At 38.5% G+C, this 16475-nt stretch overlaps 1 protein-coding gene across 4 annotated transcripts in view; it reads right to left on the bottom strand.

The window, feature by feature from the left end:
* Positions 1 to 1402: 1402 nt before the first annotated feature.
* fchsd2 (FCH and double SH3 domains 2) overlaps positions 1403 to 16475 on the bottom strand; it is a 64969-nt gene continuing 49896 nt past the window's right edge. For 3 of the 4 annotated variants that reach the window (XM_077722639.1, XM_077722641.1, XM_077722642.1), the window contains 8 exons: positions 16393 to 16455; positions 12988 to 13122; positions 12773 to 12856; positions 12500 to 12677; positions 9488 to 9708; positions 8610 to 8802; positions 7333 to 7424; positions 1403 to 4763 (listed from right to left, as the gene is read on the bottom strand). In XM_077722639.1, coding sequence (XP_077578765.1) covers positions 4671 to 4763; positions 7333 to 7424; positions 8610 to 8802; positions 9488 to 9708; positions 12500 to 12677; positions 12773 to 12856; positions 12988 to 13122; positions 16393 to 16455 — 1059 coding nt within the window. In that variant the 3' untranslated portion in view covers positions 1403 to 4670. The remainder of the gene's footprint in view (positions 4764 to 7332; positions 7425 to 8609; positions 8803 to 9487; positions 9709 to 12499; positions 12678 to 12772; positions 12857 to 12987; positions 13123 to 16392; positions 16456 to 16475) is intronic. The other variant, XM_077722643.1, reaches the window with a different exon arrangement.

Below are 16475 nucleotides of genomic sequence, written 5' to 3'. Positions count from 1 at the left end.
CATAGCAGATTTGTTCCTCCACTTCAAGTTTAACATTTGGAGTACTGCTGCATTTTCATCAAAAAAATTCATTGGGCTAAATAGTTTTCCATCATTTTTTCATCGCCATCCACGGTAAAAGGCTTATTGGCGATTTCAGAAATTTTGTGTTTTCTAACATTCATTAAGTCTAAGCACACGTTTTCCATCTTGTGCTATTGGAAAAAAGTTAGGATGCTTAATAAATCATGGATACTTGAGCATTTTTGGATCACTTTTAGAACCATTTGATTGAAAAGGTTACACATGTAGAATATAAATGGTATGGAAAATGAATGAATGTTATACATGTTATTATTTGCAGACAGACATACTTGGGGTCAGAAATTGTTGGTAAATAAAACACGACTTAATCTTGGGTAAAAATAAAAAAGAAGCAAATTTATCCCACTGCAATATTTACTCACAACAGTGAAGTGCTACAATGTCATTGAGGTGGGCAGACTGGTACTCGAGGGTCGCTGTGGGTGCATGTTTATGTTCCAACCGATCCAACACCAACAGTTGAACCAATGAGGATTCTGCTGAAACAAGAAGCACTTGACTGCAAACCACTGATTGCCCTTCTAAAATACCAGATGGGTGGAGAGGTTTCCTCTTATTCGTCGGAACAAAAAGTCACACCCACTGCAGCCATTTCTTGAATAGTTTGCCCTGTATGAGAATGTATTATTGATAATGGTTACGATTGGAGCTGCTCTAACTTAAATTTTCTTACTTCCGGTTTGAATCACAATATTAGTTAAATATTTAGTTGAGCCATTTATATTTCACATGAATATGTAGATTGCACATTTACATTCAGGATTTGTATTTAGGCTTTGGATATAAAATTTAAATGTACAAATTAGAACATTTAAAGTTCCCATTTAGATTTGACATCGGAGAACTGACGGGTGAGTGGTTAGCGTGTTGGCTTCACAGTTTTGGGGTGGGAGGGTTCAATCCCAGGTCAGTTCTCACTGTGTGGAGTATGCATGATGTCCCTAGGTTATGTGGGTTTTCTCCAGGTATCCAGTTTACTTCCACATCCCCAAACATGCAGGCTATGCTGGTTTAGGTATGAGTGTCAGCATGAATGGTTGTCCATTTCATTTTGCCTTGTGATTGGCTGACCGATTCACGGTGTCCCCTGTCTAATGCCCGTAGTTAGCTGGGATAGGTTCCAAGCATCCACTGTGAAGCTCATGGGGATACAGACGCTCTGCTACTTACGGACATTCACCTTCCGAACAAACGGTACATACGAACATTTCTGCAAATTGCGTTTATGTTGAAAAATGTTTGTAACTTCGATTTTGGTTTTTTTTGCGCCTTTTTCCGAGTAGTGAATTAGAATGGTAAACAAATTACCGCAGAGATGTTGCTTCTCCAATATTCTTTTATTAACATTTGTACATAATAAATACAAACTTTGCTTTTTGTATAGCCAGTAATCACATGCTGTCGTTATTTGTCACCATGGCAACAGTCCAGCAAGAGAGAAAACTAGAGGCTCTACCCCTTTATCAATAATCAAAAGGTACAGGTGGTTGTAAAATATAACCGTCATCCAAAAATCAAATCGTTAAACACGATGGTGAAACAAATCTACTGTTTTTGTGTAGTCAATGGCTAACAAAATTATTTCACAATAGAATCATTGAGACTTTATAAAAGGAACTTCTTGAGGAAGGCTGCTGTAAAACTTGAAAATAAGTTTGAACATCATAAGATCTTCGAGAGATCAAAGAGAGGCGACCGCTATTGTGACCCTGGCCACAAACAATTCATGATCGTGATCGGGATTACTTCGACCAGCAGTGGTGTGGAGGTTTCAGATGTAATACTGTAAGTGTAACTAATTCCAATGTCTATAACACACACCATTTATACTGATGAAGGAAGCTGCATAATATAGGATGATGTGGGGAAAAATATATTTGTGATGGTAGCACAGAAGTATTAACTGTTTGTATGTATTCCTTCATTATAAAACACATGTTGCAGAAACTTTGGCGTTTTAATTAAATACTCAGTTTGTTATCATTATGATAACATCTCAGAAATGGCAAAATGTTAAATAGCCAACAGTATTCTGGCTAGTATTTAGAGATGTTTATCAAACAGACTAAAAAATAAATAAAACAATAAACCATTATACTGTGATCTGTGTAAAGGTCAGTGTAAGTTGCATGTGAATGTTTTTTCATGTAAATTGATTCCTTATTTTTTTTGTCTAGACTTAGGAAAGTCATTTGAGATATTTATATTAATTTACGTTACTCAGTTGAAGTCAAAATTATTCTGCCTCTTGTCAAAACATGAATGTTAATTTAGACTCCAAATACAATTGTGTGGAATTGTTATACAAGAAAATATAAATGTGTTAGTGCTTAAAGAAACGGAAAGACATTGGATAGCTTTCTGTATCCTTGAATGCAAACAACAATTTTATATGTCTGAAAAAAATCGCTTTGGCTTGAAAAAGCGCATTACCTCAAAAACACCCCCCAAAAATAACACATTCCTCACTAGAAACATCCTAAGACTACATACACATCCTTTTGTTTTTTATAATTTCAGCAAAACACCAAATTACAATATCAACAATGCCTCAGTCTTTTTAAGAGAAAATCAAATGAAAACATCAGTCACAACTGAAAAAATGGCTGCCACTAAAGATTCAGAATGACCAGCTTCAACTTTTGGGTGAAGGTACTGCTACTTTTCTGGAAGAATATATAAATAAAAGTGCTACGCTGCCATTTGGCAAGGGCTTTAAAGGCTTGAAGGGTACATAATTAAAATTTTGGAGAGCGAGATACATGAAATAATTCAACTCTGTAACCTCTGAATGCCATTTGCATTTGTCCATTCGGTGCTTCTGTTCCTTTTTTTTTTTTTTTTTTTTTTAAGCCAGCACTGACCTAAGCGGGAAAAAGTTCTGAAGTGAACGATGAATATGCTTCTTGCTGTAAATACACAGAGTGTCAGAGAAAAGAACCAATGCAATGGAGAAGAAGCCTCTGGGGTGGCTGTGCTAGAATAACTCTGATGAATGTGTGGATCCATATTCAAACAGACCTCACACAAAAACACGAGGACAGAGATATTGTCTGTCTCTGTAATTACCATGACAAATTCAATACCAATTTGAACTTTAGCGGCCTTCAAACAATCAGTAATTCTGGGAGAAGATACATGTTGAATCATGTTCGCTGTCCACCAACAGTACAGAAGAGTTAGTGGAAGAACGAATGGATGGAGAAAGAGTTGGAGGAAAGAGAAGGGAGGAGCCAGCCTCTCATGCCTTTCTTTTTCTCTTCTCTATTTCCACTCCTTCTTCGAGGCCTTTATTCCTACTAATTTTACAATGCCTAATCACAATAACCTTGTCCATCCATCATTTGATTTTTACATTATAAAATGCAAAATATAAAATCTTACGATGACTAATGTACTGTATTAACACAAATGAAAAACATCCTGGATGATGATGAGTCTAAACGGCTAACTGGATGTCATTGCTTGTTTTGTTTTAAGATTGTATTTATGCAGCAGTGACAGGAAAATACTTTGTATTTACCACTAATCAGATAATAAAAGGAAATTTGCTCTTCCTATGGATAATAATTCTCCAATATGTCCTTAAACAATACAGAATAACCAAAGTCTTGAACTTGAACTAGCTGTCTCTTGTCTTCGCAAATTGATTTTTTTTTGTTTTGCACACAGCTTAGATGACAAAACCCTAGGTAGGAATTGCTTACAACACAAAAGGAAATTGAATCTTCGAAGTTAAACTTCGCAAACTTGCAGCGTTCTGGATTTTTCAGTTTCTGGTTCATCATCAGTGAACAAGTAGACTTCATCACTCCATTTTGCAATACTGGCTTACATTATAAATGCAACCAATATACTTTTGTGACAGAGCAAGATTATTCAAGCTTGGATTTGTACCCTAACAGCTGTTAAGTGTTGGAATTCTCTAAATAGTTGGTATATTGTTGGGAAAGGACTAATTATTTGCCTTCAAGTTTCAATGTACCATTATTTATCGTGACCGGCCGTTTGGTCGCCGGTCTTTTGGTCCCTTTTGGTCGCCGGTCAAATGTACTTAGATATTAAACAGTACTAAGATATTAAACTCTCTCTCTCTCTTAGATATTAAACTCTCTCTCACAAATATAATTTTGAGACCCGCGACCAAACGTCCGAGCACCTTATTTATCGTGTATTAAAACAGCAGTTTGGCAGTAAAAAAAAGGAACAGTTAAGCTTAACAAGGTCAGAAAATGTTGTCTAACAGTCCTTTCCTCTTGCAAACATTCTTCCTATAACTGTGCTCTGGGTCCGGCCCAATGAGGTGAGGTTTTAAGGCAAGAATGGAAGGAGGCGCGAGGGTGGAGGGATTCCTGGGAGAGGCTATTGTTTTACTTCAGTAACTGGATATAATGCCTCCCTTGCTCTTTTTATGTCCCTTTTGCACAGCTTGATGATAGCAAAAAAGAGGGCTATCTTTGATGGTACAGGAGCGTGCTTGCTTTATGTGATTTAGGTCCATTTCTTTCAATATTTAACTTGGGCAGTGTGATATAAGTTCCCATCAGTTAATCATGTTATGTATCAAGTGGCAGCTTGTGTCTTGGTTACACCAGCGTAATTTCCACCTCCTCAGCTTTGTCACTCTTCCCATGTTGTCGGTGAGATTGCTGTTTGGGTGGCGGAGGGGCAGCACGCACCTGGATGACAGAAAACAATTGAGCTTGTTAGGATTTGTTTGGTATTGCACAGTAAAAGATGTGAAATTAAATGATCCTAAGGTCATTCAATTGATTGTTTAACCTGATTTGTCGAAAGAAACCAAAACTAAATAAAAAGACAATGACTTAAAGCATACTGCAAAAGCAACAAGAGATTTGTTGAAGGCAATGAAGTGGAATGGTAGTTTGACAGCCAATCCGATCACCTGACCTTTATTCAACTGTGTATGTAAAACTGTTAAGAAAATTGTCATGGACTAAGCAATAACTAAAGACAGTTGCAGTCAAGGAAAGGCAGATCATCCCCAGGGAGAAAATCTATGGAGTTATGAGTATTGCGTTCCAGACATCAGGCTGGACAGACACTGAAAAAAATGCAAAGCTCCGCTGAGTGCTCAGAGAGACATTACAAAGAGGGAGTTGCGACCAGGGACATTACACGAGGGAGTTGCCGAGCCAGTGCCCCTGATGTTCTTGTGAGCAGCCAACGAGAAGTAAGATATACTCCTCGTAGCGATCGCTCCGCCATTCGCGTTGAGTGACGGAACTAAAACACAGAATAAAATGCAACGCTCCGCCCAGCGCTTGTAGATATCTGTTACACACAAAAGAGATGCGGCAAAAAAGAATGATAAACAGCCTATCATGTCTTGGCCACCTGGCTTTCTTGTATCTTGAAATTTTTCTCATATCTAGAGATAATTATTTGCTCGAAAAGCTTGTATGTTGGGGTGCTCGTACGTCGCAAGGTATTTTTAAAAACAAATTCATTGGTTCCGACCCTCTGAAAAAACATAAAAAACAGGATATTGGATTGGAAAAGAAGTTTTAATTCTTCTAATTCTCCATCTGTTAACAAAGTAACACATAATTAGTGGTTTAATAGTAATAAAATGTGTTTAATAGAACTAAAATTAGACAAATTCCGCGGAGGGTACAGAGAGGGACATGGGGGAGGGGGGGTTGTCCAGGGCAACGCACTCGGAACCGAACAAACTAATTTAAATGAACTTTATTAATTAACTTGATTAATATATACAGGCACACTCAAACATACGTTCAATGCAACTTTACACAAAAGTGAATTCTAATTTTGTTTTACATTTTTATACCTTCTGGCCGGCTTAGCTGTTTGCCATGCCTCCACCCTCACGTTTGCTATTGATGGGCTGTTTGCTGTTGTATCCCCTTCAAAATATTCCAAAAATGATGCACACAAATGTCCTCACAATAGGATAACGCACGACTATTTGCCAACGAGAAGTAGTCTTATCGATCGCTCCGTTAACAAGAGCTAACAGGCTAAGGAGGGAAAAATACTGAAAAAATGTAACGCTCCGCTCAGTGCTCCCAGAGAGGTTACAAAGAGGTATAGTTGCGACGAGAGATATTACACGAGGAGTTGCGGGAGAAAGAGCCAGTGCCCCTGATGTTCTTATGAGCAGCCAATGAGAAGTAATATATTATACTGCTCGTATTAGTGATCACTCCGGCATTCGTGCTGAGTGACGGAAAAAAAAAACTGAAAAAAATGCTACGCTCCGCCCACTGCTTGTAGATATCTGTTATACACGAAAGAAATGCGTCAAAAAAGATACAATGATAAACGGCCTCTCATGTCTTAGTCACCTGGTTTTCTCGTATATCGATTTTTTTCTCGTATCTAGAGATAATTATTTGCTCGGAATTTTTCTCGTATCTCGAGCTGCTCTTATGTAGAGGTGCTCGTATGTAGAGGTACCATGGAATGTAAATCCAAACAGGTAAAAAACAATAGCGAGAAATAAAATGAGAGAAAAATTCAATTCCAAATGTTTGTTAATGTTAATGTTTGTTGTTGGTAAATGTTGCTGATGTTGTTGTTTGAATTCTTAATTTTGTGTTTATTTGTGTCTTCGTGTGGTCTCTCTTTTGCCTATCATTAGCTTCCACTCATTCACCTGCATTTAAGATTTTGCATGCTTGTTATTCATTTTAAGAGATTGATAAATAATTTTCTTACAATATTCTCTCATTTTTGTGTTTCTCATCTTTCATACAAAATTGAGTAAGTGACAAATTTTAAAGAATTTAGTTTGCAGTTGTGTGCAGACTGGAACGATTTAGAGAATATACATATAAAGTACTGCTCTACTTACGGAATGTTCAACTTAAAAAAAAATATTAATTTCGTAAGTAGAGGTGTGACTGTATATTGTTTAGGTTTGAAAAATATTTAACATTGCTATTCACAATGCTAGGAGTCCAATTAATTTAAAAAGGCAAGGGATGTTTCAGTGTCATAGATTGCGCTAAAGTCCAGCGATCATTTGCTGCATGCCATTAGACGTCTACCGCCATTAATGGCTGTCCATGATTTACGCACAACTATAATTCACATTGATAGGGCACCAAATTCTGAGGTCCGAAAAATACGGTTAACATTTGATTGTTTTTACGACCAATATTTCCCAACATTTAAAAAAGAAAAACTTGGATAGCATATATCCTAATTGTCCTTTGTGAATAATGGTTTGAAAAGCATCGCTGAACATAATGTGGTACTAACAGGTCGTAATTTTCCTGGTCCTCCTTCGGGGGGGAATCGGGGCAACTTTTTTTGAAATCCGGGCGAAACGGGACTCCTGCCAGAATTTGGATCTGCAGATATGAGGAGAAAGTATGCATTAAAACCCTGTAATGAATGTTCTAAACTTCCAGCAAGTTTAAAGTTATCTACAGGCCCCCTACCTGCCCTGTCCAGCATCTACGAATCCCGGTGCCTTATAAGGGCAGAGAGCATCATAAAAAACAATAGGACTCCCGGCTTCCACCACTTTAACCTTGTGCCCCCTGGAAGGCGTTATGGAGCCATAACAGCCAAGACACACAGACTCAAGCACAGTTTCTTCCAAGCGCTGCCACAATAGTCAAGTCAAGTTCTTCACCTAGGACCTAAGCAAGTTATTACTACTACTTATACTACTTATTTATTATGTTGATCACTTATTTATCTATTACTATTTCTTGATTATTTATTTATCATTACTATATATTGATTATCTATGTCAGGGGTGTCAAACATGTGGCCCGCGGGCCGGATCCGGCCGTCTGGTGGTTTGGTATGGCCCGGGGAAGAAAGCTGCATTGTATAAAAAAATTAATTTTCTTTAAAAATTGTAGTTCTTGTATTATCCGCTAGGGGGCGCAGTGTTTAGTACGTGCAGACAACATGAAAGCAACACTTAAATATATATTTAACTGTGTAAAAGTGTTGTTAAAATTGCACATACTTTATTTATGTTCTTATGTTATTCTCTTGTTCATAATATATTGTTCATAATGTAAAAGGAAAATTCTGTTAATAAACATTTGATAATTTACCCATTCTTTGCACTAATTATTAGTATTAGTGACTAATACAAAGGAAAAAAGTGGGCTTATTGTTAGTTCTATGTAATTTTGCAATGAGTTTACTGGTCCGCTCCGCTTGATCTCAAATTAAGCTGTATTCGGCCCGCAGACCAAAGGGAGTTTGACACCCCTGATCTATGTGTTTGTTTGTTGTTGAGTCCATAGACTGAGCGAGTGCTGCCTGCTCAACAACTAGGTGCTGAATGTCTCCAAAACCATGGAACTCATCCTGAACTTCAGACGGAACAAGATCACTCCGCTCTTCTGATCTGACTTGGACCACTTATTTATTTATTTATTTATTTATTATTTACTGATTATTTATTTGTCTGTTTGTTCTTGTTATACGTGCACTCCATGATGAAAGCTTTAAATCTCATTTTACTTGTATAATGACAATAAAATAATTCAATTTAATTCAGTGTTGCTTACTGGTGGTGGGTAATGGCAGCATGTGTGACGAGGCTGGCAGTGGAAGCTTGTGATCCCCATTGAGTGCACCAGAGGGTGAGCGTGGGAGAGACGGTGGGGTAGAGCTGTCTGGACTGGTGAAAGGGCTTATAGGGGGTTGATCATACAGCGGAAGGGGTGGAAAAGATGACGCCAGTTTTGCTGAGGGAGAAATCTAAGGGAAGGAATAATTTGTCCTCATTTATAATTATTTACTTCATAATAAATATTCCACATTCAAATTGTTTGCGGTAAAAGCTCCATGGATTTTCCCCCCCAGAAAAGTTCTATTATACTTTGCTTATATTTGTAAATATAACCAGATCTTGGAACACATCTAATCATGAGATCAAAAACAATACTTGAGGGATAACTTTTTTCACTAGATTGTACCTTTCCGTAGTGATTTTCCATGCATAGTAATGAGTATTTTTCCACCAACATCAATCAAAGTTGATCATTACTGCCGTTGTAGAAGATAGGTTTTTTTGTTTTCAGCTGTTGTATTAAATGTTATTAGACTGTACGGGTAAACACCATGGTTTGGTGCATATAGCGGAAGCCTTTCAAATTCCAAGATGTGGAAGTTCTCTAAAATCATGTGTTAGGTCTACTGGCATCTGGGAGGGGAGAGGCTGTATCCTTCCTGTCGCTCTAATGGGGCAGGGCACCGATAAGCATCCCCAACAACTGAGTGTGGTGCCAGTTTTCTTTTCAACAAGGCTGCTCTTTGAAGTCTTAAATGTCTTGTTGACAGAAGGATCGAAATCTACTAAAATTGATAACTGGTGCTGCCTGTTCCATACAATATTCAGAATAAAACATTAACCAATAGAAATCAAATGTAGCCAGGATGATACCTGTATGTCATTGGTCCCTCCTACACCAGTCTCTCCATTTTCTGTCGGGTCCTCCACCAAAACAGAGGGAAAGACGCCCACCTTTCCATTGAGCTCTCCCTCCCAGAAACCATCATCTGTCTGAGTGTCCCGGTTTAAAAGGCGAATTACTGCTCCCTCTGAGAAGGAGAGTTCCTCCTCTGCCTGGCCTTCGTAATCATAAAGTGCTCGTACATACACCACTGTGGAGAGAAATAATGGACAGAAATCAGACACGCAAAAATAAAAACTATTCTAATTATAGTATATGCTACTTCTTCTAACGCTTAATCCTCATGCAAGATGTGTTTTCACTCAGGATTTTGTGAGATGTTTCAGATTTAAAATGTGCTCTTCTTGGTAATTTTAGCTATGCGGTTTTTGTTGACAGTCTAACTTTAAAGTCACGAGATTGATTGTAAACTGCACAGATTTAAGACATCCTGTGTCTGATGCATCAAAGCAGCTCCAGAATAAAGCTGAGTCTGTTTGTTTGTTTGTTTTAACCAGTGTTCTGTACTTTGTATTGGAGACAATCATCACAAGAACATTGTTACAGAGGAATTGTTACATGTCCATATGTTATTCAGCAAGTTTAAGTTTCATTAGCTCTTTTTTTTTCGGTTTGTGTATTTTTTTTGTAATCTTTGTGCTTGTTGCTCTGATGTCACGCAGTTATTGCCATATGACTTGATACAATCCTGGTGGGTATACTATATACATAACTATTTACATTGTAGATTCTCATTAATGGCATCAAAACTACTATGTAAATGCACACAGAAAGGCTGTGTAGGTATCAATTACAGTATTTTCTCACATATAAAACACCTCAGCGTATCAGCCGCACCCTTAAAATTGCCTTAAAATCATTGAATTTTACAATTTCCCTGAATCACATTTTTCACCTCAATATTTATGGTTTTTATAGGGAGTACAAATTGTTACTTTGAAGAGAAAATCTTAAGAAAAGTCATTGCACGTGGTATTATCTGATCTCATTTTCTGAAGCGCTTTATCCTCATTAAGGTCGTGGGGGGTGCTAGAGCCGGCGGGAGACACCCTGAATCGTTGGCCAGCCGATCGCAGGGCACAAGCAGATGGACAACCATGCACACTTACACTCATACCTGGGGGCAATTTAGAGTGTCCAATCAGCCTACCATGCATGTTTTTGGAATGTGGGAAAGCTCCTGTTTTTATGTGTACCTCCTAACACACATGAATCAAATAATAAAGATCATTAAAAGGCTTCTGGAGTACTTGCTGATGAGATGATCATTTGATTCTGTGGTAGAGGAGAGAGACATGGCAAACAGATGGGACACTTGCACTCAAAGACCAGACTTGGTGAGCCCTGATATAGAACGATATTACACAGAAATATTTGATTTATTTAAAATATATTTATTAACCGGGGCGGCCTGGTGACGCGAGTGGGCAACGTGTCGGCCTTACAGCTCTGAGGCCTGGGTTCAAATCCAGGCCATGTCCATCTGTATGAAGTTTGCATCCCCGGGTCTCCGTGGGTTTCCTCTGGGTACTCCGGTTTCCTCCCACATTCCAAAAACATGCATGGTCGGCTAATTGAAACACTCTACATTGCGTCTAGGTATGGGTGTGAGAGTGTATGGTTGTCCGTCTCCTTGTGCCCTGCAATTTTCTGGCTGATTAAGGGTGTCCCCTGCCTCTTGCCCGGAATCAGCTGGGATAGGCTCCAGCACCCCCTAGAACCCTAAGATAATAAAGCGGTTCAGAAATGAGATGAGATTTAACTTAAATTAATTTAGATTACTATACATACACACACTTAAAAATACGTTTTAATTTTACGCTACACTAAACTTAAGCGTTTTTGTATGATAGCCGAGGCAAAGGTGTCAATGTATTCCACCCACTGCAGCTTTCGAGTCGGAACTTGCTGCCAAGTGTATCCCAGTTCTCCCGCTTACTGTTTATCTTTCGTCCATATTAAAAGAAGGCTCTCCATTTCATCATAAATGTCAGTGCGCAGCTTGGAAACGATGGTTAGTCCTTTGGAAGGCGTTATAGCATCCTTCTGCTTGAGAATGGTACATATTGCTGAGGTACTACTCTCGTATTGGCAAGCCAGCTCAGTCACACGTACACCACTATAATTTTGTCCTTAATATCAATTGTCATCATACGCTTTTTTCTATTACTACTCTTTATTGCACCGGCCCGTTAATTCTGCACTCATTAACGCAAAAAAACATGGAAAACATGCAACCTGTACGGCCGCTGCTTGTAAATATATCCCTTATTTTAAGGGAGATGAAGCAATGCTGTTCTCACAAGCAACCTCTCGCATACTCAACGCCCCGGACGGCCGCATTGGGAACCATCTCGTATGCTCGTATCTCAAATTTCTCATAAGTTGGGACACTCAAGGTATGTCAATGTATTACTGTACCCCTCTTGTATTGGAGAGCCAGCTCAGTCACGCATACACCACTCATGTTTTTCAATTATTTCATGCTTAGTATCGATTGTCATCATACGCTTTTTCTTCTAACTACCCTTTATTATCTCGGCCTGCTTTGGACTCATTGTTTTTCCCTTAATCCTGCACTTAATAACCCAAAAATACATTTAAAATTGCAACCTGCATGTCCAGTTCTCGTAGATACCTTTAAGCGAGGGAGATGCGCAGAGAAAGACAGTGCGCTGTTATCATAAGCAGCCAATCGCGTACTCGGCCACCAGGCTGTCTTGTATTTCAAACTTGTCTCATATCTCAAGGCAAATATTTGCTTGGAATTTTCCTCATATCTCAAATTTCTCATGTTGCGGGACTCAAGGTATGTCAAGGTATTACTGTATTGAAAAAACGCCACAATCTCTAAATTTCAGCAAAATTGTGGAGTTAGAATAAATCATTAAAGGTGGGAAACCTTGTGTATGATGTTTCCATTCTTGGTGGGAAGATGTGTACTGATTAACTGAATTGAAACAAAAAAAATATGTTCTTACTGTTAACATCCCCATTGACACATCCAGAATGCAACTCTGGCTCAGTTGAGTTGGAAGAAGTGTGTGAGCGAGCGTCCATTGTTGCTAGTGACTGAAGCATGCTCAGTAGACTGTGGGATGCGGGAAACTGGAGGTATTTCTCAGGAACATAACCCACTTGACCTGTCTTATTGCGCGCCTGTGGGGGACAAATAGGAAATCCATACTCGGCAGGGTCGCTATTACCGACACACATGGAGCGATAGCAATTGTTGTTACTCTAAGCCCACACACCTTGACCCAGTCCTCCATATCCCCATCCTCAATGACTTCCAACATCTCCTGCTCATCAATAGTTAACTCATCTGGCTGAGAAGCCTGGTGCAGAGGGAGAGGTAAAATTCAGTACAGCAAGGCAGCTCATGTGAGAGCCCAAACAAACAAAATACTAATTTAAAAAATTATTTAATTTTCTAGTATTTTGTTTGCATGTATGCAAAGTCTCTTACCTTGTATGAAAAGAGCACTTTGCACGTCAGTGGGTAATTGCGAAGGGTTCCTGAAGGACTGGAACTGCTATCGTCAAAAACTTCCATATTCTCCTCACACTCGTCTCCGTCCTCGCGTTCCAAGTCACTTGTACCCTATCACAAACACAAATGTCCAGAAGAGTAGTCAAAATCCTGAGACCTGTCAGTCTGTCTGTGAAAATCGGCTCATCTGCTGGTTTCTGTGAGATGGTATAAGAACATTGAGATACAGGTGAAGTGCAGCAGTGTAATAACATGAAGCCCTCCCTCTTTTGTTAGATAAGATTTTGGCTTTTTTGAATGTCAAAGTGGTTGGATTGTGCATGCGTGCTTTAACCTTTGCGCTTTAATAGAATGTGTGTGTGTGTGTGTGTGTGTGTGTGTGTGTGTGTGTGTGTGTGTGTGTGTGTGTGTGTGTCTGTGCATGTTGGTGTTTAGGCATTCTGAGGCTATTGTGTTCAGTCATCAGATTTCTATTGACACAGTAAACATATACCTGCTTGTGTGAGTTTAAATATGCATAGGTCACTGAAAAAGGCAAATGATTAAGACTGCTTTTTTTACTATCATTACTTTGTGGCTTTAGTACATTTTTCTTTTTTAATATGAAGTAGCTAGATCAAAAAATATTCAAAAACTGTCAAAATTCCTGCTGAAACTCTGAAGCGGAAAACAGTTCAAAATCCTCCTAAGCATCCTGAGTCATTCTAAGGCATCACATGAGCCCAAGAAAAAATTAAACACGAAGACATCTACCGAAAAAGTGAAAGTACTAGATATGCTGAAGGTGCGCAATAAGTATGCCCATGAAGCATACCAAGAAGATTGAGGCAAGGAAGGCTACTGGTCCAGACGGCCTCAGCTCCAGACTACTGAGAGAGTGTGCGGATCAGCTTGGCAAAGTGATTCTGCATATTTTCAATCTCAGCCTCACTCTGCAGAAGGTCCCCACCTTCTCAATAGACCACTCAGGTGAACATCCAGGGTACAGACATTGAAATCGTGGAGAATTTGAAGTACCTGGGTGTTCACCTCAATAATAAACTAGACTGGTCCACAAACATAGATGCCCTGTACAAAAGGGGCTAAAACCGCCTCTACCTATTGAGGAATATACGGTCCTTTGGAGTGTGCAAGGCACTGCTGAGGACTTTCTACGACACTGTGGTGGCATCTACAGTGCTTTATGCAGTCTGTTGGGGAAGCGGGAGAATGGAGAGGGACAGGAACATGCTGGATGAGCTGGTCAGGAAGGCCAGCTCTGTTCTCTGCCAGGGCTGTCCTTCGGACTCTGTGGAAGTGGGAGAGCGGAGAATGCTGATCAGGATGATGTCCATCATGGACAGCACCTCCGACCCCCTGTATGAGTCTGTGCAGTCTCTCTGAAGCCCTTTCAGTAATAGACTGCTGCACCCTCATTGCAGGAAGAAGCGCTTACGCAGATCCTTTCACCCATCAGCAGTCAGGCTCTTTAACAAAAAATGGTTGTGTTAAAACCTACCGTATGCATGCATGTACATCTGTATATGTATATATATGTGCTTATATATATGTATGTATGTATATATATATATATATATATATATATATATATATACACACACACACACACACACACACACACATATATATATATATATATATATATATATATATATATATATATATATATATATATATATATATATATATATATATATATATATATATATATATATATATATATATATATATATATATATATATATATATATATATATATATATATATATATATATATATATATATATATATATATATATATATATATATATCCAATTTCTGCATCCTCACCCTCTTGCTACTATGACAACGAAATTTCCCGAATACGGGATGAATAAAGTAATCCAATCCAATTACGGAGCATTGCCATGAAGAAACACGTATACTTGTTTTTGCATGAGCATGAAACATGTAGTATGGTATGTAGTAATCATGGGGGTGATCCGACCATTATATCTTTTTTTATTATATTTGCAAATTGATCGATCATTCATAATTTCACAAAAATCACGCAAATAAATCAGAGGCAGAATTTAATATTTCTAGTGGCTGTACAGTAGGAAGATAAAAAGCCATTTAAAATAAAATATTTACAAATTAGGCTGGTTGAACACTAGGGTTAGGGTTAAATTACCCCTAGGTATAGGTGTGACCGTGAATGGTCTGTTTCCTTTGTGCCCTGCAATTGGCTAGCCAACAATTCAGGGGATAAGACTCCAGCACCCCCCCCCCCACCCCACCCCCCCACACACACACACACAACCCTAGTGAGGATAAGCGGTTTGGAAAGTGAATGATGAATGAATCAATGTTTCAAGCACAAAATGTTGAAGAACTTATTTCAATTAATACCAATAATCAACATTTTGTCTGTTACAAAGTCAGCTTTGCACATTTTGAACTGGCAATATCTTATTTTAAGCAAATCTATCTGTCAAATGCATTTTCATGTATATGTCATCTTTGAAAAATTGCATTCTAGTGATATGCGATAACTTTAAAAAATGGTGAAAACATATTTCATCTTAACAAATTTAACGGGTTGTGGGCTTGCTGGTCAAATAATTGGGCTGTGTGGAGATTAATCAATTATCTCACAATTTGCACCATTCAGGAGATAATTTATCAGGAGAGCTATTCTGGCTGCGTCATTTATAATGAAATCATAAAAAATGAAAAACTCTAGTTGCCAGTCAGTCGCTTGGAAGTCTGCATTTCTGAATATTTCAATTAATTAATTTCAACAGCACCTTTTTCCATTAGGGTTGCGAAGTGCTGGGGCCTAAGTCAGCTGACTTCAGGCAAAGGCATGCCACTATATGCCCTTGTGTTTTCCCCGCTAGGTTTGTGTAAATGAACAAGTTAAAGTTTTTAAAAGAACACTTTACTGCAAACCCCATTCCTTGTGTGTCTTTGCTTCCCGCACTTGCTAACCGTGAACCATGCAACGTAACAATGCAAAGAATGGTAAGGTGGTTAAAGAATGTGAACATTTAAACAAAATTCAAACAGGACATACTTAAAGAGCCACTTATCTTGTCTCAAACTATTGCAATAACAAAACTGTAAATTACTGTTTTAGGTAGTAATACGAATATAATTATTCATTCTAATTAAAAAGTGAATAACATAATAATAACTGCATTTGCAACTAAAGCTATTTCTTTTCCCCACCACATTTTTATTAATCGTATTTGTATAAAGATGAATCAACTTAACATCCGGTTCTTTGGTGATCATGTCTAACACTTGTTGTGCATGCACTTTTTAGTGGTGTTTATATTAGTTCTGATTTTTTAAAAAAGCACACTCTGCTTTGACTAACTGAGTGAGTTGTCTCACCGACAGTGAGGGATCATGGGAAGTGTAGTTGGCCCAGCGCTCATTCTCAAGCTCCTCCATCACCTACATGCACAGAGGGGGTC

The sequence above is a fragment of the Stigmatopora nigra genome, chromosome 8 (genome assembly GCF_051989575.1).
Source record: "Stigmatopora nigra isolate UIUO_SnigA chromosome 8, RoL_Snig_1.1, whole genome shotgun sequence".
Lineage (NCBI taxonomy): Eukaryota > Metazoa > Chordata > Actinopteri > Syngnathiformes > Syngnathidae > Stigmatopora > Stigmatopora nigra.
Note: the sequence above shows the minus strand (reverse complement) of the source record. Positions and strands in the feature narration are given on the sequence as shown.